The sequence below is a fragment of the Argentina silus genome, assembly GCF_951799395.1.
Source record: "Argentina silus genome assembly, chromosome: 1".
NCBI classification, from domain to species: Eukaryota; Metazoa; Chordata; class Actinopteri; order Argentiniformes; family Argentinidae; genus Argentina; species Argentina silus.
The window spans coordinates 30803754-30828522 of record NC_139655.1 but is presented as its reverse complement, the minus strand read 5'-3'; the positions used below and the strand labels follow the sequence as shown (position 1 = coordinate 30828522).

Below are 24769 nucleotides of genomic sequence, written 5' to 3'. Positions count from 1 at the left end.
TCCTGTATGCATTATCTATGCCTTACAGCCCACAGGATGGTTCATTCAGCATTTGAGCTCTGTTGTGTTTTCCCCCCTGGCAGGTCCCAGACTTTACTGTCCGATCTGGCCTCGGAATCTGACCTCTCCTCAGTGGAGGAAAATTAAATGTCCTATGGTGTTCCCCTATCAGCCCCTCTTGCCCATGTACCAATGGGTTACATTGTCAGCTAAATGAAAGTCCCCAATATCACTTAATACTTGATCAAGCTCACCAATTAATGTCCAGGTAATGGTCTGTTGCAGGTTGATGCATTGTATTGTGAGAGTATATATTGTATTGTGTAAGCATCATTAACTAAACTTTACAGCAGCTATACAGTAAACATGGTTTCCTTTATTTCTAATAGCATTTTAGACAGTGGGATGGGATAAGACTGACATAGCGTTTTGCTGTTATACCAGTTTGAACACCTGCATGTAATGTAGACCTTGGCATCAGTAAGGCATACTGGTATAATAGGGGTAGGGTTGGCATGTTTGTAAGGTTTTAAGACATATTTTCAGTCATACTTCCACATAATAGATAATAATAGAGCAGGATAAAGCATCAATCTTAGGAGGACCGCTATTTCAGCTCACACAACTCAGCATTGTCCCCATAAGTTGATAGCCAAAACCCAGGATAGAGGGGCTGAGTGAATGTGGTCTGAAATTTGTGGAGGAGAGTCATTGTGTCAGAGAGAACACTGTAGAAGGACAGAACACCTGCCTTGTGGTCTAGGTACACCCCTACTCTGAAGGAATGAGGGCCAGATACCTTTGTCTTCACATCGTTGTGTCGGACATAGTAACCACGAGGACAGCACTGTAAACTCCAGGACTTGTCATTGTGTCCAAATTGAGAGATACCTGACCCTGTTCTGCTGATGTCTTTATATGAGACTGCAATATAAACCCCCCACATCCTCCATTCAACCTCATAGTAACAGCGTCCAGACAAACCATCTCTGCACAGCACCTGACACCTGTCAGTGAATCTCTCTGGATGATATGGATATGGCTGTACTTCACTTGTAAAAGTTACTTTCCTGTTCCCCTCAGACAGAGAGAGTTGTTTCTTTGCTGTGTTTGGGTCTAGCATAAGCTGGCAGGAATCTGGGGGAAGAAGGGCAGAGCAGAGACCAAATTAGATAAATGTTTCAGTTGTTCTCAGTTTCTAAGGTTTTGTGGAGACTGTAAGTGGAGCAACACTGTTTTCAAGAATATGAGACTCACATTTCAAGAACTTTGTTCTGGTCTTGGGCTCTGGTAGAGACACTGAAGAGACACATTCACAGAGAGAACATGGTGATTATACCATATCATAATTACATAATATTATATCATATTATTACACATATAAAGTGAAGACTTGGACCTTTTTAGTTGCGGTTTAACCAACCTGAATTGGAAATCTTGGGCAATTCCTCCTTTAGGAAGTCCTCTAGCTTCTCTTTCAAGTCAGACACAGCCTCACACATGTCTTTAAAGCACAGAAGAGGAAGGTCAGCGATGCTGTGTAAGCCCGAAGATACAATGGGACTAGAGAGAGCGTGATAATTCTGGAGGGGGAAGAGAGAACGGAAGAGTGAAAATGAAGACAAGTAGCAGAGAAAAGGAATCAATTCAAAGTAAATTCCTCTTTGCATTTGAAACATAGGGTCAGTATAATTAAAACATAGGGTCAGTATAATTACCTGGAGGAAATGGATGTGATCCTCTGTGTGTGAAAGCTGCTCCATCTCAGCATGTCTCCTCCTCAGCTCAGCGATCTCCTGCTTTAGTTGCTCTAAGAGTCCTTCAGCCTGACTCACTGCTGCACTCTGCTGGGCTCTGATCAGCTGCTTCACGTCGGAGCGGCTTTTTTCAATGGAGCAGATCAGCTCAGTAAAGATCTTCTCACTGTCCTCCACTGCTGACTGTGCAGAGCGATGTTAGAGTAAATGAAAAATAATCAAGTCTATTAATTCTCTTATCAGGTGCCTAGTTGGGTTAGAATCAATTCAAATTTCAATTCACAAATGCATTAAATTCACAAATTGAATTTCAATTCACGTCTTGGGTTGAGTGAATTCAAATTTGAATATAACCCTACCCTGAAGGCCTAAAAGCCTGTTCCCTTGGAGAAGGACATTGAAAAGGTGCATCTCCTCTGATTAATACTCACTGCGAGAGACTCCACAATCTCTTGAAGCTCATTCAGGTCCTTTTCTCTCTCTTGGATTCTCTGCATGACTCTCTTCTGATTCATCCCCAACTGCCTCTGTGGACAAACATACTTTATTTGCTACAGCACAGGCAAAACCATGTTATATTCATACATCCGTGCTCAAAATTTGCGATTGTCAAATTTGGTTTTGTGATGTGGGATCCTACAGAGGTATAAATGTATGTTTGTGTAAACTTTCCTATCGATAGAATACTGCTGATATCTATGAAGTAATTCATGTATCATATCAAATCTAAATGTTCTATTTGAAGAGGAACAATCTGGACCATGATGAAAATATAAACAAATATAGACAGTATGTCTAAATGTTCTTACCTGTATCTCTGTCCTTCCTGCTGCAACTGAGACTGTATTATGGCCTTTATGTTTATCTGTCACACACATCAAACAGATACACTGCTGATCGGTGTGGCAGAATATCTTCAACACTTCATCATGATGTGAGCAGATCTTCTCCTGCAGTTGTGTGGAGGCTTTGACCAGTGTGTGCTTCTTCAATGGAGCTACATCATAGTGAGGCTGTAGGTGAGTCTCACAGAAAGAGACCAGGCAAACCAAACATGACTTGAGAGCTTTCTGCTGTCGCCCAGTGCTAGTGCAGACATCACAGGTGACATCTCCAGGTCCAGCATAGCACAGATCAGGGGGAGCAGCCTGGAGCCCTGTCTTCTTCAGTTTCTTTACCACTTCAGCCAGCATGTTATTTTTCCTAAGAGCAGGCCTTTGTGTGAAGGTCTGCCTGCACTGGGGGCAGCTGTAGACCCCCTTCTGGTCATCTTGATCCCAGCAGCCTTTAATACAGCTGCTACAGTAACTGTGTCCACAGGGGATAGTGACTGGCTCCTTCAGCAGATCCAGACAGATAGAACAACAGAACTGGTCCTGGTCCAGAAGAACTCCCTGCCAAGCCATTTTACTCTTTACTTTACTTTCACACACACAGAGACAGACCGTTTTGTTTTGTTTTCGCTAAAGAGTTTGCAGAAGGAGGAGGGACTTGTGAAAGGGGAGGGATGGCAGGAAGAGGTGTGTGTTAAAGTGGGTGTCTACCAGAGATGTACTCCATAATCTCTGACTTCACTCTCACACCAACAGAGGGACAGAGGAATAATTTGTAGAAGTTATAATGCAGGAGTTATGCAAGTTATATATATAACAATACTCTGTACAGCTTTATCAATGCTCTAACTCTAACACTAAACCCCCCCAGTCACACTGACAGGCTTCTCTGCAAACACCTGTCTCTGGATGACAGCTGGATTGTATGGAGTGTATCTGATAATGTTTAATGTTTCAGGGGGCCTATTTCCATGTTTAAGTCTGAAAATGATCTGAATGCTGTTTGGGATTGTTTACTATTAGGTTAACAGACAACAGAAAAAAAGACAACAGAAACTACTAGAGTGAGTGCAATCCACTGAATTTAAATTGGTAGGTCAGGAGTGATGGAAAAGGAAGACGAGGTAACCTTAACCTTCTATCGCATTCAAACAAGGTTGATTCAACCAATACATAATTATTTGTAGAACCTATTATTAGCCTACTATTTGGGAGAAAACAATAATCAATTATTGTTAGTTATAATTGTTATACATTACAACTAATCTAATTCCAAGATATGAACAATCCTGATTTTCTTTCTCTTTTTTTTTCTTTTCTTTTTTTTTTAAATCCTGATTTTATTTCAATTTTAGAAACCACAAATCGATGTACTGACGTAAACTAAGATCTAAGAGGGGTGCAAAAATTGCCAGAAAACTAGCCGGAAATATTACTAAACAAGTTCCGGGTCATTCTATTCTTGTTGAAATTATTTGGCGGTTTGAGGAAGAAACACCGTCTAAATTGTAATATCATGCTGTCAGCTCCGATGGATAATCTATATGCACTACCTATGTTTATCGTATTCAGTATTTAGCTAGTTTATCAATCAAACGAATGTTGACATCCGATTACGGCTATGTACACATTTTGCCCCGGCTGGTCTGCCTACTGTAAACAACTTACTTAGCGAGCAAAGTTAGATAGCCAGCTAGGCTAACGTTCATCACTGTAAACCTGATCATCTTCGGCAACAGCCGTCGTCGAGATCTGAAAAGATGTCGAGCCTTCACAAAACGAACGGGAGATATTTGTGGTGGTCTCTTCTGGGTCTTGGATTCCAACCCGACGTTGCAGTTTCACTTGGGACTAGTAAAGTCACCATCAAGCACATCAATCTTGGACCGTAAGTCAAAGTGTAGGAAGCTAGCAGTGTGCTACAAAATAAAAGCACAACTGCTATACAGAGTGCCTAACACTGTTTTCGTAAATCCATAGTGTTAGACATGACATGGGGCGGGCATGACAGTGTTACCATAAACCGACTTGTTGTGTCAGCCAAAAGCCTGTTTGATATTAGTTTAATTCTCTTACCAACAGCATTATGTTCGACCGACCGAACAAGGATGCTTTCTACATAGTTACCCATTTTTTGTTGGAGAAACTGAACCCCACTCGTTTCCAAGAGTTGTACAGGTGGGTGCAATGTTGTTGTTTTCAGTATTATTGCCTTAATTTCTACGATCAACATGGACTATGAATGATGGTGGCTGTTTTATACCACGTTAGGCATTGCTGGCCAGTTCTGGACCACAAGGCAGATGCTGAATTCCGTAAAGTAACCTGCAATTGGCTGCGAGACATTATGGTAAGATTTGACATGTCTACAGCCATCAAAGCCACACACTTTACTGTTTGCAGTTAGTTAAGTGTGCTAATGGATTTGTGTCTGTGCTCTCAGGATGGAAATGGCAGCACAGCTCCTAAAGTGGTGGCCTCATTGTTCCTCTCACCTGGCGGACCCAAGTTCATCAACCTGATGCTTTATCTCGCTAATCATGTCATGCTGCAGGATATGAAGACATTTTCCACAGGTACTATAGGCCTATGTCAAACCAAAAGCGTCTCTAAACAAGTGCCACTAAAGTCCACACTGTTGATGCTTGCAATTCCTAAAGCACCTTCTTTCAACTTCTAAAGTTGTGTTCCATTGATCTTATTAGATGGCACATGGGTCCCAGAACCAGCAGCGGCTCCTGCTTCGTCCATGGAGATGGCGGTGAAGCGGTTACAACTGGTGGCGACCAGATTCCTGAGGGGTGCTGTGGAGCAGGACCGTCTGCTCCAGGAGTACCAGAAACATGCCCAGTAAGTCACTTGATTCTGCACAAACCACAGACAGAGGCCTAGCCGGATTATCCGACTCCATGGCAGTTGTCACGATCTGGTCTGTCTGACTGCCCCCAGAAGTTCGGGTAACGCAGGACAAACTAATAAAGTGTCTGTAAAAAGTTAAAGTCCTCCAAACTGTTCTGCCTGTAAAAAGCCCCAAAAAAGGACACGTAAAGACCCTTGTCATCACTGTTGTCCGTCAACAGATTACTCCCATAGAGAAACCATTGGTTCAATCCGTAATTAACAGATACAACAGACTAGTGTGGCCTGGGCTTAATGCCATGACAATCTCTTGATCCTCATCCAAATACTGACTTAAAATTCCCTTAATTCCATATGTGCTATGTTAATGTGACTAATTGGCTCAGGTGCAAATGATTGTCATGTAATCAGGGCTCATTATAAAACCAGGTGTGTTGCTTCTATTTTCACTGTGCTATCAACTCTGGACTTGCTCTTTCGCACAAGAAAGTGAATTGTTAGAATTGTTTATTTATCAGATTTCTTAGCTCTTCAACATGTGTATAGTTTGGCCAACACAACACACTGGTTTTTATATTATGGATCTGTATCCCTCTCTTGTAGGTCTCAGGTGAAGTCTTTGAGAGATTGGCGTGGTGAAGATGCCAAGTATGATGATTTGCTCAAGTATGTATACTAGCCTGTTCTATCTACCCTTCGAAATGTTCGTTGTGTAAACCTTTTTGAAACTATCTATTTTCAGTTGACTGTTTTATCAGATTAACCATGCCAACTATAACCATTTCTTTCCTTCTACCTCAGGCGTCACAAAAAGGATGCTGACCAGGAAGGAACTGTTCTAGAACAGAAAATTCAAAAGGTTTCACTTCATTTAAATTCCAATGACTCCTCAGCCGTGTGTGTTTCTGAAAGGATTTAATTGGTATAAGAAATTCCACCTAGCCTGTTAAGAGGGCAAGGTGGCGCTTGTACCATCATGCTCATACCTATTCAATCCTCTCTGATTTGCCAAGGGTGAAATGGCTAGTAGGTTTGTTTCTGAACAGGATCCTACTTTTCCATATCAGACTTGCTATGTGTCCCGCCACTGTTGGTGTCTCTCCAGGTGCGCTCCCTGTGGTCGACCATCGATGGAGTGCTGTCCGATGTGGAGGAGGAGCGGAGGGTAGTGGAGTGTGTGATCAGAGGGGACGTAGATCTGTACATCCTGGATGGGAGTGACCTTACCCTCAAAGTCCCCAAGGTTCTGCTGGAGCGGATAGAGTGCCTCTCCAACCATGTGAGTGGGGAGGGGTGGTGCAACTAGGGTATTTGAAAGTCACTATGGGGGGGGGAAGGGGTTGCTTACGGAAGTTGGGATATATGTTGTGGGTCGTACTTTTGGAACCCAGTCTATTCCTATGTGTATTTGTAACTCTGCAAGCTTTGTGTGTCAGTCGAGCGTGGGCAGTGTGTATGAGGCAGGCCAGCTGAACCTCCTATGCATGTTGGAGCTGCTAAACCACGCCCTGCGGCTCCTAGGGGAGGAGCGGTCACACGCTGCTGGACACGCCCCCATCCCCCAGCTCGACCCCCTGCTCCTGCAGGAGAGGAGCCTGCAAATGGGCCGTGCCCTGGAGGACGTCCAACTCATGAGGTGGTTACACAGCAGTATCAGAGGAGCTAGTCTGTTCAATTGTGGTCTCCCCTACCACTAGGATTCCATGTATTAGGACATGGACCTAGCCCACAAGCTAACACAGTTGTACTGTTATTATGTTAATATTGTCTCTAGCATGCTGATGTCTCGCTCTGTTTTTTTAGGGAGAAGATTTCTAAGGAGGAAATGTCCGGCGTGAAGAACGTCATCGAGAAGTTGGAGGCGGATTGGGACAGGAAATGGGCAGACATTCTGAGTATCACGCCCCTGACCTCGTTTTTGAACAAGGATCCTGTGAGTGCCACTTTGGTTTGAGACATGGATGTGCTCCTAGTATAACATTGTCTAGTGTGTCTCAATGGGCTTGAAAAGATTCCTTCCTTTTGGTCTCCTTCACTTCATGGTGTGAGATGGGTGAAGATATTATATTATGGTGGAAACCCATCCAATAATGAAGTTGGTGGTCATGGAGGACAGATGTCTAAGACCTGAGGCACAGCCCTGGATTCAACAGCTGCATAATGACATGTTTGAGATGCTCAGTAGCTGTTTGCCATCAAAGCTACCCTAGTTGGAATGCAATTTTGTCTCACCTTTTGAAATGGGTAGGTAATGTTCAGTGAACAGACTGGGATTAAGGGAGTGCTGTTTAAAACGTTTCACTGTCTTTCCTCAGACCCTTGACTTTCTGTCCCCCATGGCCCCTCTGTCCTTTGAGCCTGCCACTGAGGCCAGCTTCAGATCCGGATTGTTCGACCAGTGTCCTGCCAAGCTGCTCGGTGAGTAGAGGAACACGTTTACCTCATATTTCCTTTGAAAGTAGGCCATGAGAGGATGCTTTAATATGAAGGGCATGTGGCTGACAGTTCATTATGTATTTTTATTTCTCAACTCAGAATTTCCAGAGGAGCTGCCTACAGAGAAGGCCTCTGATCCGCTTGGAACAGTGACCACCGTGGACTTTGAAAAGTAACAGTACAGATGAGGTTGCTTTCAGAATGAGAAATGGCATGCTGGACAGTAGAGATGCTATACTTTGATTGGGAAATAGCTGAGCTGTTGTCCACATACTGTAACTGGTCTTTCCTTATTATAATCTAGATTTTATGGTTAATGTACTGGTGCACTGCAACAAGCCACTAACTTGGAGTATACTAGAGTATATAATGTATATTCTAAAGGATATGAGTATAATCTACTTTAGCACTGTCTGGGTCACACTCCTGATCAATCTGCCATCTTGGCCTTGGTATTCATTACTGTTGGGTTATTTCAAGTTGCCTGTTTTGGTCTTCCTTGTGTTGTTGCTGGGAGGCAGATACCTGGGCAGTCATGAGCAGTGCTCTGTCCGTCACTAGTCCTCCCTATAGCATCCCTGCTCTCTGATGACCGGGGCGAACTGAGAGAAATTGCAACGGACAGATACGGAGCAGACAACCCTTAGCCTCATAGGGAGTGACTGATGTTCGCCACAGAGGAAAACATTCTTTGAAACGGGCCTCTCTTTTTGAACAGTGATTGGTCTCCAGCAGTGGAGAAGATTGAAACTCCTCTCCCTACCAGTGTGGTCTCTTCCCAACCAATGACCCCCCTCTCTGCACTCTGTGAAACCCCTCTGGCTGTCCCTGTCAAGGCTCCCTCACCTAGTCCCCAGCGGGTAAGTGGAGTGGACAAAGGATCTTGTGTTGACTGTCTCCCCATCATGGTCCATTCTTTTTACCCTTTTATCTTTTCAAAAATGATCTAGCTTTGACAGTGATACTTCTATGCATATTTCCGTGACTAGTGTTCCAGTACTGCCTATTTGTATGTGTCTGTCTGCCTATTTGCACATGCAGGTACCTCACAAGTCTCGTCTTCTCTCTAGGCCAGTGTAAAGAAGACCACTCCTGCTTGTCCAAAGATGTCTGCAGTGAAGAAGAAGGCTCAGATCCTGGACTCGGAGTGTGACAACCTGGCAAACCAGGTACAGCATCAGTGTTCATAAAGAAGACGATATGGGGCAGGTTCTTGTGTAGTAGTTGCTGGGAGGCAGATACCTGGACAGTCCTGAGCAGTGCTCTGTCCGTCACTAGTCCTCCCTATAGCATCCCTGCTCTCTGATGACCGGGGCGAACTGAGAGAAATCGCAACGGACAGATACGGAGCAGACAACCCTTTAGCCTCAGACACAGTGACAGTTGTTTTGGCCACAGAACATAGGTTTTATATAATGGCATGCATATGTTTAATTTCTTCATGCATGTATAAAGAGCCTGTCTGCAATTGTTTTGCCAAGTTTGTTTGTTTTAGTTTGCAGAGGCTGTGACTGCAAGCTCTGTGGACCCCAGTATTAGGGGCCTGGAGCTGGGAGACCTGCTCAGCACAATGGGCACCGACCCTTTCTCCACCAAGAAGCAGCTGCCACGCACCCCTGAGAGCTTGAGTAAGTATTGACCCCTCTAACCCCTTATCCAACGGAATTGTTAGTCTAAAGAGATGCAGATGTTTAAGTGGTGGCATAACATGGGTATGAAGGAAAATGAATGGTGTCGGGCGAGTGTTGTAATGATTGTGAATGATTATGGTTAAAGAAGGCTTCATTTGAGTGAATGTCACAATGCTCTTCCTTCAGCCTTTTGGCTTGTCACTTTGAAGATGATGATGATGATGATCTTTTCCCCCTCAGTTATGGATGTGAAAAGTTCCTGGAGAAGGGCGGTGGAGGAAGGCGAAGCTCAGAAGGCCCATCTGTCGGGTACGTTTGATGGTGATAGCATCGTCCACCACCTCACCACGCTCAACGAAGGGCAGGAGGCCTCCTTCAGCCAGGATGTGCTGAGCATGTCCCAGGACCCCACCTGCCACAGTCTCTCTGCCTCCCAGAAGAGGGCCTCGCTCATGTCCACCCTGTCCTGGGACTCCTCCAACATGGAGGCCTTCCACAGCATGAGCGGCAGCGATGAAGTCCAATTCAGCATCGCCTATGAGACCCTCCCAGACCTGCCGGGCAGCGACAGCCTCCTGAGCTCCAGCGATGGAGCCCCGCACATGTTCAACGATGAGGAGGAGGATTCCGAGCTGCTCCTTCCTCACATCCCTTCTCTCACAACAGAGCCAGAGCCAGCGCTGTTGGCTGCACGCAGGCGTCTGGACAGGATCCAGCAGGCCTGCAGCGATGCCTCCTTCATGGACAACAGGAAGAGGGAGCCAGAGGCCACTCTCCCACAGTGTGACGGGAGCCTGGACACCAGAGACTGGCTGATGGCAACGACAGTGGAGGCAGCAGGCAAAGTCTTCTCCCTGGATCTGGACACACTGGAGAGCCCCTCCCCACCAAGCAAAGATCAATATAACTTACCGCAACTTATCACATTTTCACCTATAGATGACATGTAGTGCCTTCTGAGTGCCTTTTCTTTTTAAAAGGACAGAGTATTTTCTGAACGATTTTCTGGTTTTTCACCTTATCATAATTACACCTCACTATTTTTGCTTGTCTTGCTATGGAAAAATACTTTTGTACATGATTGGCACACAACTATCTCCAACATGAATACTTTTCCTACAGAAAACTAACTTTAGTTTCAATAGTTGAATAGTTCGAACTATGAAGCTGCCTGATGTCCTTGGACCAGGAGAGGTTGTTGGAGGAAATCTGAGGGGCTCATTGTAATGCATGGAATGGTATCAATGTATGTTGCCTCTACTGATCTTGGACTGATTCTAAGAATTACATCTGTAACAGTTAAATGTGTTAATCTGTATGATGTTGTTAATAAATTGTAAATTGCTACTACAATCTTGTTCTTTTTTCCTCAGTGTTCTATTGTCACAATTAGTTGCACAAGACAGTGTAGTACCATACACCTGCTTGGAAGAGAGAAATGCAGAATGCTCTGAATAACCTCACTTTTAGGTCAATATATGCATGCATAATTTGGGTCCATTTTCTTCCATCAACTGACACTGAATTATTTTAGCCATCTAGATGATTATTGTCCCACACGATGAAATTGGGGAGGGGACTGCAGATCGGTCTCAGTCCGTTCGTATGTAACGCGATATCTCAGTCACTACTGGGACAATTTTGATAAAACTTGGGTGAATGATGCGTCTTGCCATGGAGATCCGGCATTTACAAAATTACACTGATTGGCCTAAGGAGGTTGCTATAGTAAAAACTGAAATGTGGAAATCACACTGTAAGCATCACGTCATGTGCGCAATGTACAGATAGGGGGCATAGCGGGCCTTCTGAAAGAATAGGCGGAAAATCGGGGTTTGTCATCTCAGGACCAGACACTCTGGGCGGTTCCATTCCGCCTCAAGCAGCGAAGTCGAAAAACCCAAGAGCTCACCAAAGTAGCTGACAAAACACAAACATGGCGCCTGCTTGCACCGACAGCTACAGATAAGAGTGTCGCGAACAAGTGGGAAACAAAGTTTCCAGGGATTATCGAAGTGCGTTTATTCTGAGGCTTGATTGGTGATTTTGTATTCTAGAATAAGAGCGGAATATCTCGAACGGGTGAAAACTGCAAATTGCCTACATGTCAACATTGTTTCTTCTAGTAGTGTAAACAGCTGGTAAGTGGTGCTTGCAATATTTAGCTTTGTTGATGAGTGGAAAGTTTGTTTCCGTTGGGAATGTTGACGTGTTTAGCGTTTGTTTCAACCAAGCGCGGATAAAACGATGCGCGATGGTGGGGAAACTTGATACAATGCATGTGAAATGTAGCATTTCATATCGCTGTACATTTAGGACTGCGTAAATGTGTTCTCGAGAGCCGGTGTCTGCATGAGTTATTTTACTGCGTAATATGCTGAGAGACAGTTGTATGTTATAGAGGCTACGCAAACTATCTGTTTTGAGTGTATTGTTTTGGATCGGCGCCTTGAGTGATTGAAAGTTGACCTAGTAATTGCCCGCTGAGTGCAACAGTTGGGTATATAATACTTCCCCCGCCCCCTCGGAGGCCCTAGATAATGTACGGGGGTGTTGGATCCTGTGCTAGTATCAAACCTCGCAGGTGCCTTGGGTGTGTCTTATTATCAGACAAATCCAACCATATCCTTTTGAAATATTCAATGTTACCACAATACAAAATTAATTGTAATTGTATTATTTTTCTATGGAAATAAAAAGATAAACATGCAGAGCATATTTACAAATGTAATTTCAAGTTATGTGGTCCTCAGTTTAGGATGGCACTACCCTTAGTGCACTACACTTAGTGCACTACCTTTAGTGCACTTGCAGGCTCAATGACCTTTGGGAGTGAATTTGCAATGTCTGCTTTTATTTGACCCTGACTTTGCTGAGGACATGGGGTTGAGTAAGAATTTAATGTGTCTGTTGGTGACACTGTATAAGTTAGTGTCTACAGTCACTGCCACCGAGTGCAAGCCAAGGTGCTCACATATCTGTGGCTCAGCACTTGACTGTTTGCCAACAAGCATCGGAGGCAGTGTACAGACAAACTGAATGAGTTGTATCCTGCCTTCCCAACTCCATTGGAATCCCTTTGCTGGATGGCATTTCCTTGCACTGTGGCTACATTCTACATTCAGTTACCATTAGGATAGCAATGTGGCAACATAGTGTGCCTAATGATAAACATATGATTGGTGTATCCTTCTTTGTCCACACAATTTACTCCCATAGGTTCTTAGGCTATAGGTGGATTATAGATGTGTGAAAGATTTGGAATGCACTGACATAAACTCAATCTTGGCCCCATGGAACGGCACACCACTCAGACTGTGTTATGATTCTGTTGTTAGGTTTTCAGCATATCTGGTGTTTGTGTGTTTCTGAAAAATGACACCCTCCTTACTTGTCTCACTGGTTGATAAGCCTCTTAGTTGATAGATGAATGTGATATCCTTTGTCGGTGAGTCTATTTTGACTGAATGGGGACATGACTAAAGTGGGTCGTGTGTGTGTGTGTGTGTGTGTGTGTGTGTGTGTGTGTGTGTGTGTGTGTGTGTGTGTGTGTGTGTGTGTGTGTGTGTGTGTGTGTGTGTGTGTGTGTGTGTGTGTGTGTGTGTGTGTGTGTGTGTGTGTGTGTGTGTGCGTGCGCACGTGCGCGCGTGCGCGCGCCTGAGTGTACATTGAACTCGTACTTTGCCACAACTACTCGTCAGGAGGTTCTTGTCAGGTGACGAGGGAAATAAGGAAGTAGACTAGCAGGGGAACAGCTACGGGCAGGGCTCAACCGTTACCGGGGAGAGAGGCAGAGGGCATTGTGTTTATGGGAAAGAGCTACAATTAATTCTGTAAGTTATATTTATATGCAACACTTCCACACAGGGGTTAGGGAGGTCTGTAGTGTGAGCATGGACAGAGTAAAAAGATGTCTGTGGTCTCTGACAAAGGAAATAGAGATTGTGGCTCTTCAATGTGTGAAGCAGATTGCAACTGATCTATGAATATGCTTGCAGTTGTAGCTGTAGGAAATAACACATTTTACTGCTGTGAAATGAAATGGCACAGTTTACTGTGCAATGACAAGGTAGACTCTGGTTAGCTCTGGTTCAAATTCTGGTTCAAATACCTCCAGTCTTCATAAAGACTGATCGATGTGCACAGGCAGTAGTTGATAAACAAAGATGCTGCATGAACATTGGAGATACGTTTTATTAATTCCAGCCTTTGATGTCCTCTCAGGTGGCTGGCTCATTTCCCCTCTGACCCTTCCAGCACTATAGTCTATTCTGTGGTCTTTTTGTCCTGGAGTTTCAATGGGAATTGGGGACCTTTTTGTGTATCAGTGAAGGTTGTTAGAGAGGGCTGTGAGTTTCTCCCTCTCCCACAGTTCACAGTGGAAAGAATGCTTTTTGTCTGGCAGCCTGTCATGCTTGAGGAGGGGAGAAGTCTTGTGACGTTTCTGCTGTGCTTTCCCTCACCCCTTTTAGCTTTCCCTGATTCCGACTCACTTATCTGTCTGAACCAGCGCAACACTTATGTTATCCTCTCCATAAAAATAGCAGGAGGGCTTTCAGTGGACTTACTTATCTTGATTTTAGCTCTTGTTTCTCTCTCTCTCTTCTCTCCATTTCTCTCTCTTTTATCTCAGTCGATTTATCAGCTTATAGGTCATCATAAATCAGACAGCTGGTTAATAGGACAAGGCATAGTATTTATTCAGTTGCTGTTGCTACAGTCAACAGCCCATGTGGGCAGTTGATGTCACACCTTGCAGTGCAAATCTCTTTATCAGGCTTTTATGTAAAGCATGTCTGCTACTGGATGTTCAGGCATTGGCTGTTTGTCATACAAAGCTAATTAAACACCAACGCAGCTTTCTATTTCAAAGTAGCTGCCCACCTGCACTAGACAGCTTGGTGTAGATGTCCTGAATGGCTGGGAGCTTGGCGAGCTTGCCGTCTTCAACAGCCTTGCGGTCGAGGGCTGTACAGCTGCCGTACCAGGCGATGATACAACCGGACAGGATGCTCTCGATGGTGCATCTGTAGAAGTTGGTGAGGATCGAAAGGGGCCATGCTGGCGCCGCCTTGATCACTGTGCCAGTGTGATGGGTCCAATTTAAGTCCTCAATGATGTGGACACATAGGAACTTGAAGCTGCTGACATTCTCCATTTCAACCCTGTCGATGTGTATGGGGGCATGCCCTCCCTCTTTTTCTTCCTATAGTCCACGATCAGCTCCTTGATTTTTCTAGTGTTAAGGGACAGATTGTTGTCCTGACACGATCCTTTCAGGGCTCTTTTCACCTCCCTGTAGGCTGTCCCAGGCCTACAACAGTGTCATTAGCAAATTTGATGATGGTATTGGACACATGCGTGAACAGGGAGTAGAGAAAGGGACTGTTGAGAGTTAGTGTGGAGGAGGTGTTGCTGCCTATCTTCACCACCTGGGTTCTACCCATCAGGAAGTCTAGGATCCAGTTGCAGAGGGAGGTGTTCAGACCCAGGGCTTTGAGCTTGGTGACGAACTTGGAGGGAACAATGGTGTTGAATGCTGAGCTGTAGTCAATGAACAGCATTCTCACATAGGTATTCCTATCGTCCAGGTGGGATAAGGCCATGTGCAATGTAATGGCGATTGCCACTGCACTGCACATTGCCTTATCCCACCTGGACGACCTTGCCATTGCCACTTCTGACTCCTTGGTGAAAAGGAGCCAGGTATACCGGTGGTGACCGCAGTTTCCGGGTTACGCAGGAATTGAGAGTCGATCTTATGTCCAAAAGTGCTTGGCGGTCATAGCATATGGTTGAAAAAACAGTATCCAAAAATGTTAAATACACACTAAGCATTAGCAAACATAATCTCTGTGAATGGCACTCAGAGAGAGAGAGATGGAGCCTGCTTTTACTGAGTGACTGATGATTGAAAAGAGGCAGAAGGACAAGTGGAAATTTCCACTGTCATCAGGTTGTATTGACAACTTTAGCCTCAGGTCTTTAAGCCCAAGGAGTAGGTACATGTTTTCATTATTTTGGATCTGAAATGCTCAATTCTATCTGTTTATTTACAAAACAAGTGTCTGAATGTGTCTAGCTAGTAAAGCCTTTCTTAGGTTGCAGAATAAAGGTTTGGGATTGGGTCAATTCCAGGTTTAGACTCTTCACTCATTAATTATTGTCTCATACATTGTTTTGTACTGTTGTATTTTATTATTTCAGCAGTAAGCTAGATGGTGTATATAATCAGTGTTCTTGTCAATGGGTTACACAGCACTTTTATGGAGGGAAAGTCCAGTTTCCCTGGTCTTTGCTTTGCTTCTCTATCTCTCACACCTTCGAAATATTGACTATTGACCCAGTTGGTTGATTAGAACAGGTTTGTCAATCATTTAAGGAAACGTCTAAAACAAAAACAAAAAAACCTAGAGAGATGCAAAATGACTAAATGTAATTTAGTGATGAAGTTATTTCCTTGCCAACTGTGCATGGTAACCCAGAGGAGCAGAAACATCCAGTGCAGTCAACTGGTTTCTTGCACTAAAGAACAGGTTGTGCTTTAATGGTTCTTTCTCTTAGTCAAATGGTTTTGCAGTATTCTTGTTCACCTAGTCTGGTGGACAGGTCCATTATTTCCTCAGCACTCATTGATGGGTTTGTTTGCCATTTTGAAGCAAATTGCAGATGCAGTCTGATATGCAGGGTAAAACATGTTTGCTTACAGACGTGTAAACTTACAGACATTGCCAACATTTGGAAGTGATGGAAGCCTAGGCAGATTTTAAGATTGTTGTTGTCTGTAAACATGAACTTGCCATGTTGTGTATAATGATTCCATACATCTTAATTCCAGTATCCTGCTGCCCAATCCCACTATAAAATATGGCTCGATTTGTAACTTATGTTACAAAGCCTATGTAGCGGCAGAAAATCTGGTTTTATGTAGGTCTAATTATTGACTTTGTCAGTTCATCTCAATTATGAATGACAAGCAATGACTTAAACAGGTAAATGTCAAACATTGATTGACTCATTAAGTTGCTCTTTGGCTTGCTAGTGGTCTCATTATCAGCATTGCTCAGGAATAACCCTAAGTGTTGGTATAGTGCTGAGTGGAGCTCCCTCCCACTGAGAGGAACATCTTGTGCATACTGATACAGCAGAATCTCTCAGAACGTCTCGCTGATCTCTTTCTTAGTCTGTCTCTTTTTCTCTCCCTCCCTCTCTTCCTTTAGAGTATTTTCTCTTCTTTCTCTACTCGTAACCCAAAACTGATGTATTGAGATGCTAACAACTCTTCTCTTGCCAAATGGGGCGGTTTGATTCTCCTCAGAACACATTGTTACGATTAATTAACCCGGTGAGGTAATTACAATCCCCAGTTGGAAAACAACCACGCACACACATGACCTACACCATATATATCCAATCAGACAGGGAAGGCTTTAACCTCATTTTACCCCCATTAAAAGCCTTATCCCTCCCCCGAACCAGAAGTCTTGGAGTTTCTGTTGTTGTTACTCTTAAAATGAGGTTTTTGTCGCCACGTTGTCACCTCGTAGTGGGCCTGTGCCACAGACACCACATGGCGTTGGCAGGGACACTTTGCCACTCGTTTTACTGTATGGCTGTAGAGTGGCACTTGAGATAGACTTCGAGGTCCTGAGTGTAAGCTGTCACCCGATTGCTGAAGGGGGGACTCATACTGTAAGTTTGTGCTTGGAGATCACATAATCTGTATGAGTCTTTCATAATGAGACACAATTTTATTTTCGGTCTAGCGTGCACTTTTGAATCCATTTTGTTAGCAGAGCAATGTTTACCTCTTGAAATAGAAAGACGATTCAACTACATTCTTACTGTACAAGAGGAATGTTGTTTTGCCCAACTCGGGGAAACCCTCTGGGTAATGCTTGATCTTGTGCATATTTGCTCAAAGTATTGTAAATAGAAATGAGTGAGTCCTCTGTGATGTTAAGTGTTTCATCTCATCTATAAAACAGATGTGTTTTTGCTACTTTGATTTATCTGTAATTAAATGGGCCAAATTACGGCTATTGTAATGTAATTGCATAGGTTTATAATGAAAAGGACTTGCATTTCTGTAAACATTCATTTACATCTGTGCTTTGGTTGAGGCTCATGTCTCTATCACTGGTTTATAACATGCTCCTCGAAACAGTAACAATGTTTCTCTTGTCACGTGTATACAGTACCATAAAGAGAACATGTCTGATTCTTCTTTAGTAGTGTTAGTGATTCATATTGTGGTGTTCGTCATTCACTGTCATTGGATTGGTAGAAACAATGTTTCTCTTGTCACCACAACGTGTTTCGTATTTGTGTGTTTGGTTTGGTGCGTCTGTGTCATATTCAGCTGATGCTACTGCCATTCCCTTCAGGCGAGTTAGGCCCTACTGAATGGAGCGGCATGACAGGGCCTCTAGTGGAATAATTGAGACAGGCCTGGTGAACAGATACAAGGCTGTCTGCTGTCCAGTGTGTCCCCCCCCCCACACACACACAAGCACAAGCATACACAGAGGATCCAGAGTCTTTTGTATGATGGGGATGAGATCACTGTGGGGGAGACCATTGGGGATGGAGTTACGGGGGTTCCACTGTGTAGATAATAGTCCAACCCATTTCGGAAAAGACGACGCACAAAACAACAAGCAACCATTTTATTGACATGTTGGCACATTCTCCCATTGCTCCATCCAGTTCGATCCAGGCCAGAATGGCAAAACTAAAATTCTCCAGACCTCCAAAAGAGGCGTGAGAACAACGTGATCTGGAGGTATGGCTATGTGAGACTAACCCTGGTGTAGTAATAGAGGGGGAGCCTCCGGCCTGAGGGCCTGTTCGACCGGCATTGCAAGCTTTTGTCAGGTTTTCAAGTTGAGACCAGTGCCACAGCCAAGAAACGTGACCTCAAGCATTGCACTGGCAAGCAATGGGGCTTGCCTCTTTTTTTCCCTGTGAATAAAGAGACTCAATAGAAAAAGAAAATAATCATTTGGTTACTGAGTGAGGTACTGGTCTGCACGCCCCCTTAGTTGACCAAAATAACTGTCAAACTGGAGGTATGTGGTCTTTTGTAAATGGCTTCAGGTTGTTTCAGAGACATAGGCTACACATACAGTAGGACCAGAGATGGGGATGGTCACATGTGCTTGGTGAGTGAAGGTGGAACGTGCATTTTAATTCTCAAACATGGCTTCTAGAAGCCAATGAGCAACCCCGTAGTAAGAATAAGAAACAGGCCAGCTGTCATGTGTTTGGTTTGCCAACTCAAAAGTTCACCTGCTGTTGTTTTTGGCTCTTGGTTAAATAGGCAGTAGGGATTGGCAACTCCAGTCCCTGGGGGATAGGGGGGTTTGTTTTCTCTCGCCCGGCATTTACAAGAATTGATCAAATAATTTCAGTGAGTATACACCCTTGTCAAATCAGTGGTTACTTCTAGGAAGGAAGGAGGGAGGGAAGGACACGTTTTGTTAAGTTTTTGACCAGGGTCCAGTGTTGGCATTTACCAAGTCTCACACTATGTTGCTCACACGGCCAGTGGAGACAGTGCTTCCAGAGTGCAGTCCAAACAAAGACAGCGTGACACCCGATCGCCTGCCTTTGCCTCAGAGTTACAGAGGAACAGGTTCTGAAAGGGAAGGGAGGGGCTCGCTGTTGTACAACCTTGGTGACTGGAGCTCAAGTTACCACATCAGGAAAGACTTTAGTATAATGGGGATTTCATAAACCAGTTCTGTTCATCTTTAATGTAGTGTTCATCTCAGTATCTGACAATGCTGCCATGGAATTTGATCGACTTTGACTTTTTCTAATAGCTTTAGACTCTTTGTCTGGACACATTAATCGCTGACTAATTTATTTCCATGTCAGATGAGTTTACCAGAGCATGTTTTCCCTGTAACAGGTCACTACAGGTCCAGGACAAGATGGCTGAATATAAAGCGCCATGCTCGCTTTTGTTTACAATGTCCGCAAAGGCTTTTAATTTAATCCCTTCTCCTTTTTATAAGTACAGGCGTTTACAATTTATGGCCACTATCTTTTTTTTATTTTTTATTTGCCTGCCAAACCTAAAGTGGACTTTAAAACATCTCTTCCCGCTTTTGTTTACTGTATGTCTACATGGAACTCAGACCTAAGGGGATGTTTGTGTGGCAGAGGGGGGGCAGATAGTGGCCCACAGTGCACGTAGGGATACAGTAGGTCTACTCAACACGATGCCCTTAAAAGACCCAGGGTAGATTGATTTCCTCTGGCGGCTCACCCCTGCTCAGATAGAATAACAACACCAGCAGCATGGGGGCTTGCCTGGTCATTGTTGGGGCTCGGTTTCCATGGCAGCATCAATGTTTGTCTATCCTGCACTGTCCACAAAAAAAGGTTTGCCTGTCATTCTCTTCTGTTGTAATGCTATGGGATGGGGGGGGGGGGGGGGGGCTAACCTTAACCCTAACCATATTCATACCTCTACCCTAAGTTTCCTGTCATTGTTGATGATGAGGGAGACAGGTTTCAAGTCTGGAGAGCTAACTGTGGCATAGGTATTTGGCAATCAATTCTGCACATTTACTGGACTCTCTCTCTCTTTCTCTCTCTGTTGAAGGAATGTGAACTGGTCCATGTTGCCAGTAGGACAGTCATTAGTGAGGCTCTCAGCATGGTGGATTAGGTGTTTGGCAGCAGCCTCCTCCTTCCTATCCAGTTGTTGCTTTACTCATCTCGCAGGCTTGACACGGTGCTCTTTCTCATGGCTCCATTCAACACACTAACAGCTTGTTTGCGTACATATCTGTACCAGTATTTGTGTGTTTTGGAGGGGTGGGGGCTTTTGAGAGCATAGGTGTTAAGTTCCGATTTGGGGTTGAGTGGCGTTGTCAGGGCAACGAAGACATTTCACGTGACAGGCTTGGCAGAATTGTGGATTGGCTGGGATTGTGTTTGTTTGCCGATTTCTGTTTACATTTGACGTGTGGATGCTGTCATCTTAGCTGTGTGTGTGTGTGTGTGTGTGTGTGTGTGTGTGTGTGTGTGTGTGTGTGTGTGTGTGTGTGTGTGTGTGTGTGTGTGTGTGTGTGTGTGTGTGTGTGTGTGTGTGTGTGTGTGTGTGTGTGTGTGTGAAGGTGTAAGCAGGCTGGCATATGTGCCCACACTGCCGGGGAGCTGCATAGGCATGACTCATACCCTCCTCCTCTTCTGCCTAACTACTGCCAGAATAGAGAACAATTCAATCAAACCCGCATTGTGGCATTAAAGTAGAACCATAAACATACATTCGTTTTTTCCTGCCTATAAGTAATCAGAGAATGGTTTTTGGAGATCTAGATGATGACAAAATAGTTGTTTGCTTATGGCTCAATACTGTTAGCAGTTAGAATGAAGGAGTCTGGGCCAAGGCACACTGTATTCTCTGCAGCTGCCCTTTAACCTCTCACCAATTACATGAGCTTAGCACTGCAGCCTAGCCTAGAGGAGACACAGGGCGTTAAGACTAGCACTGATCCAACGCTAGCTTCATTCTGAGTCTGGTTCCCTTCCCTGTTCACTCAATAGGTTGGAATGTACTCAGCACAAATAGAGACTTCATAAAAGTAGACTGTTTTTGAGCCGTTTTTAAATAAATGCAACCGAGCAGGGCACATTGCAAGATTCATTAAAAGCCCATGTAGCTTCATTGGTTTAATGCAATGCATTATTTATAATACCAAGCTGTGTAAATAACTCCACTCCCAGTTGTGTAAGAAGTGGAAAATATGTTATTGATTAATTGATGCAGCAAGTTCATTCAGTAACTAATTTCTTCTTAGTTTGCGGGGATGATGCAAAAGGCCGTCAACTCTGCTGAGTGTAGCCAAGTCTTATGTGTGCGTGTATGAATGTGCGTGTATGAATGTGCGTGTATGAATGTGCGTGTATGAATGTGCATGCATGTTGAGAAGAGAGGATGGCATTTTCATGTCTGTGTATGTAGACACAATTCCTAAGTCACTCCCCTTGTTTGTTTAGTGGCTACACAAGCATGTTGGCACAGAAGTCAAAACGATTCAAGAAATCAGAAATATCTGCTTTGACACTGGGGGAAACAGTTGGAACATCAAACCCTGGTTCTGTGGTTCTGAAGCTCTTCAGACCCCAAAGTAGCAGCAGTACAGTTGTTTCTGTAAAAGGTTCTGTTCTGGAGTTTTGGATGTGGAATGTCTGACGCTGTTGAGTGTGAGCCAGACACTTCTCTGCCCACGCAGAAGACTTAAAAGATGTTTTCGTCCAGTCACAAGTCAAACCACCACAGACAAACAGGTTCTCTGTTTTGTTATATAGCGTCCAAAAGGAACATATTTAACGGTGTGGTTTATTAGAAAGCAAACAATGTCTCAAAACAACGCTGAGCTCCTGACTCCCGGCTCTGACCATTGAGATGTAACCATGGATACACTGCTGTAAATCTCAGCAGAGTAAAAGGAAGACCCGCTCAGTTTTGTCTCTGCAGTCTGCCACAATGCACTGCATACTAAAGGCCCTATCCCATCCGAAACCAGTATATGGGTGCAGAAGGAATACGACGAACAACGTGTTGTGAAAATGCACATCTGGATTCATCTACTTAATAGAATTTTGTTGACAACATGAAGCATAAACAAACTCAACAGCATATTGATTTGCACTACACATTCTCACAGCAAAATTTTTTTGTTTTGCTTTACTGTGATGTTCTGGATTTTGTCTTTGATTGAATAGCCCTAATTGTTGTATGATGACAGGGGGTTTTCCCTCTGGTACAGTAGAAGCACTTTACTCTCGACATTTAGGTTCAGCTATAGTGTTGTCTTACGTTGATGACAGAAAGCACACACAAGCACAGAGAGAGTCATTTTCCCTCTCTTAAAACTCCTCCAAAGACATTGGGTGTTAAGACTCAGAGAGCCAATCCTTTGACAAATGCCCCTGGTATGGAGTGAATGTTGTGGTTTTGCCCTCCCTAAAGCAAATGAATCTCTCCTGTGAGGAACAGTGTTGTAGAGATATGTCTCTCAGCTCCTTCCAGCCGACAGCCCTGTCCCACTCACTTTCTCCATTGAGCTGGCCAAAGACTACATCCAGCCAGAGGATGCCAATGTGTTATGTCCACATAATGTGCCATATGTCCACTAACCCCCCCCCCCCACACACACACACACACACACACACACACACACCACCACCACTGACCATTGGGCCGCTCCAGGGGAGCATTTCCATCCTGCTCCCCTGCAACAGCCGAGCTACTTCAAAGAAGATACGGGGGGGGGGGGTCCGGGGTCCGGGGTCCGGGCACACCATCCATCCCTCCTCCTTATTGCCTTCCTTGTTTGTAGAAAGGCACAGTCGCTCTTCCTCTGCTTGTACATTACATGGAAGTGTATTGTTCTGCTCCAGACATCTTACGTAAGGCTTGGAAGATAATACAAATCAATCTTAAGTATTGCTCTTTACTCTGTTTGCCTTTTCTGGTTCTGTCGCTAAAAGACTTGAATCAGCAGCATACGCCAGCCTCACTCTGCCAAGTCATCTTCTGCCCTACGCCTTACACAGCACGCAAACATGCCCTTCCCTGCATTGCAGTCAGTGGTCATTACTGCCACGACAGTACACACACACACACACACACACACACACACAGAGACACAGACAGACAGACAGACACATGCTATTAATTCATGACAATAAAAGGCTGTTTGAGTTTTATACATACTCCACCACCTAGACTGTATGTGATCAATTATCTTATCTCTATACACAGCCATGGTGGTGTATGGTGTTTTATAGAAAGGACAGCATATCAATGCAGTGTATCCACATTCTAATAGCCAGCAGGGGACATTTTATGTCACCGTATTAATATGGCGAGCTGTCTCTTTATGGAATCCTCTGCACAGGTACATCATGTACTATAGTTACCTTGATGATGGCTGTGTTGTGAGATCTCCGTGGTGAACACTGATGATGATGACATGGGAGATGGTGAGTCATTGGCTGATACAGTAGGACTCCCTGCGGTCCACTCACTTCTAGCTGTCTGTTTCTCCCTCTGCTTCATTTGATCTCTCTCATACAGTGTGTCTGTGTCCTTCACCCACTCCAATGTCTCTTTCATCAACCATCTGTTTTTTTTTACCTGAGTTTCTAACTGCTTTCAGATATCAAGGACGTTCTTATTTGGACCTGTAAACAGGCTCACTCAATATTCTGGGTTGTGCTTGTGGTGGGTTTCCTCCAATGGAGGCCGGTGGAGGTAGAAATCGGAGGACAGGCTCATTGTAATGCATGGGATGGAATGAGGAATGGTATCAAACCGATGTCTGCCTCCACTGGTTTTCTCCACATATACTGTAGAGCTGCAGCATAGTGATTAACTTTTTTTTATTTTTTTTATACTGGAATCTAATATTTGATATGACACTTATTGTGTATGCACATGTGCGTAATGTGTGTTCCGTTGTTGTTGGTGTGTTACTGTTCCCTTCCTACCTTCCTCAACAAAATACACGTGCTGGATCAGTTCTGATTGAGTAGGAGTGACAACAAGGTCAGTCACAGTGTGGTGCTGCGGAAAAAGACACCTAAGATTGAGACAGAAATAATTGAGCACTGTTATGAAGTCTCCTCAATGAAGTCCAGAACTATGAGTTCCAAGTAAGTTCAAAGAGTCCCACGTTTTTCTCCTGTTGACTCACAACTGGAACATTTCCCTTCCTCCGTGGGTCTCGGCAGCTCTTTGAAGCGACTGGGATGTTTGCTTTTTTAGCTTTTCTTTCTTCTTAGACAGCCATTTGCTCCTTGTATCATGTTTTACATATCTTCCCCAAGCCCAGTATTTTTCTTGGAAGTCTGAACAAGCTCTCATGGCATAATACAGCTAATAAATTGTAAAGGGCCAGAATCTTCAGAGAGGACTCCTACGCTTGTGACCCAGACTTTATTTTCATGCTGTCATCTTGTTAGTAGGGTTTCAAAAATGGCTATTGATTTATATATGCGTCAGCACAGGGCTGTTGTGATAATGTCGTTCTCATTCATAGCGAGCAGAGGATTCTTACCCCATTAGAAGCTATTAGGCTAATCATCAGTGTTACTTACAACATCTCTATGCCACAGTGCTCATTATTGCTGATGAATGAGTCATGCTACTGCATGCTACTGCTAGAAAGTACTACTAGGGCCAAGATCACATACTGTACATCCTTCCTTCAGTCCTTCTTTGAAATAA

At 44.1% G+C, this 24769-nt stretch overlaps 3 protein-coding genes across 3 annotated transcripts in view; 2 read left to right on the top strand and 1 right to left on the bottom strand.

Annotated features, from left to right (window-relative positions):
* Positions 1-269: 269 nt before the first annotated feature.
* On the bottom strand, positions 270-3189 carry LOC310805278 (tripartite motif-containing protein 16-like). The gene is made up of 6 exons (XM_083670875.1): positions 2567-3189; positions 2189-2284; positions 1719-1940; positions 1424-1583; positions 1258-1299; positions 270-1137 (listed from the first exon to the last, which is right to left on the bottom strand). Exons 1-6 carry the CDS (start codon positions 3161-3163, stop codon positions 608-610), a joined length of 1647 nt encoding a protein of 548 aa, XP_083527001.1. The 5' UTR covers positions 3164-3189; the 3' UTR covers positions 270-607.
* An 894-nt stretch (positions 3190-4083) lies between these two features.
* On the top strand, positions 4084-10855 carry haus6 (HAUS augmin-like complex, subunit 6). The gene is made up of 16 exons (XM_083667897.1): positions 4084-4478; positions 4673-4768; positions 4862-4940; positions 5034-5166; positions 5296-5440; positions 6053-6115; positions 6251-6308; positions 6555-6728; positions 6886-7085; positions 7253-7382; positions 7765-7867; positions 7985-8057; positions 8604-8745; positions 8956-9054; positions 9381-9513; positions 9757-10855. The coding sequence occupies exons 1-16, from the start codon at positions 4351-4353 to the stop codon at positions 10464-10466; spliced, it is 2466 nt and encodes an 821-aa protein (XP_083524023.1). The 5' UTR covers positions 4084-4350; the 3' UTR covers positions 10467-10855.
* A 591-nt stretch (positions 10856-11446) lies between these two features.
* The window catches only part of dennd4c (DENN/MADD domain containing 4C), a 38065-nt gene continuing 24742 nt past the window's right edge, over positions 11447-24769 (top strand). Inside the window, exon 1 of the mRNA XM_083676298.1 lies at positions 11447-11657. The gene's annotated coding sequence lies outside the window, so the exon portion shown is untranslated. The remainder of the gene's footprint in view (positions 11658-24769) is intronic.

Bases quoted from the DNA above. Each gene is read 5' to 3' on its own strand.
- haus6 (XM_083667897.1), top strand. From the start codon at position 4,351: ATGTCGAGCCTTCACAAAACGAACGGGAGATATTTGTGGTGGTCTCTT. The intron at 7,086-7,252 runs GTGGTTACACAG...CTGTTTTTTTAG, and splicing joins GAGGACGTCCAACTCATGAG to GGAGAAGATTTCTAAGGAGG. The intron at 9,055-9,380 runs GTACAGCATCAG...TGTTTGTTTTAG, and splicing joins GTGACAACCTGGCAAACCAG to TTTGCAGAGGCTGTGACTGC.
- LOC310805278 (XM_083670875.1), bottom strand. From the start codon at position 3,163: ATGGCTTGGCAGGGAGTTCTTCTGGACCAGGACCAGTTCTGTTGTTCT. The intron at 1,941-2,188 runs GTGAGTATTAAT...CGCTCTGCACAG, and splicing joins AGATTGTGGAGTCTCTCGCA to TCAGCAGTGGAGGACAGTGA. The intron at 1,138-1,257 runs GTGAGTCTCATA...TTCTTCCCCCAG, and splicing joins CAGAACAAAGTTCTTGAAAT to ATTCCTGCCAGCTTATGCTA.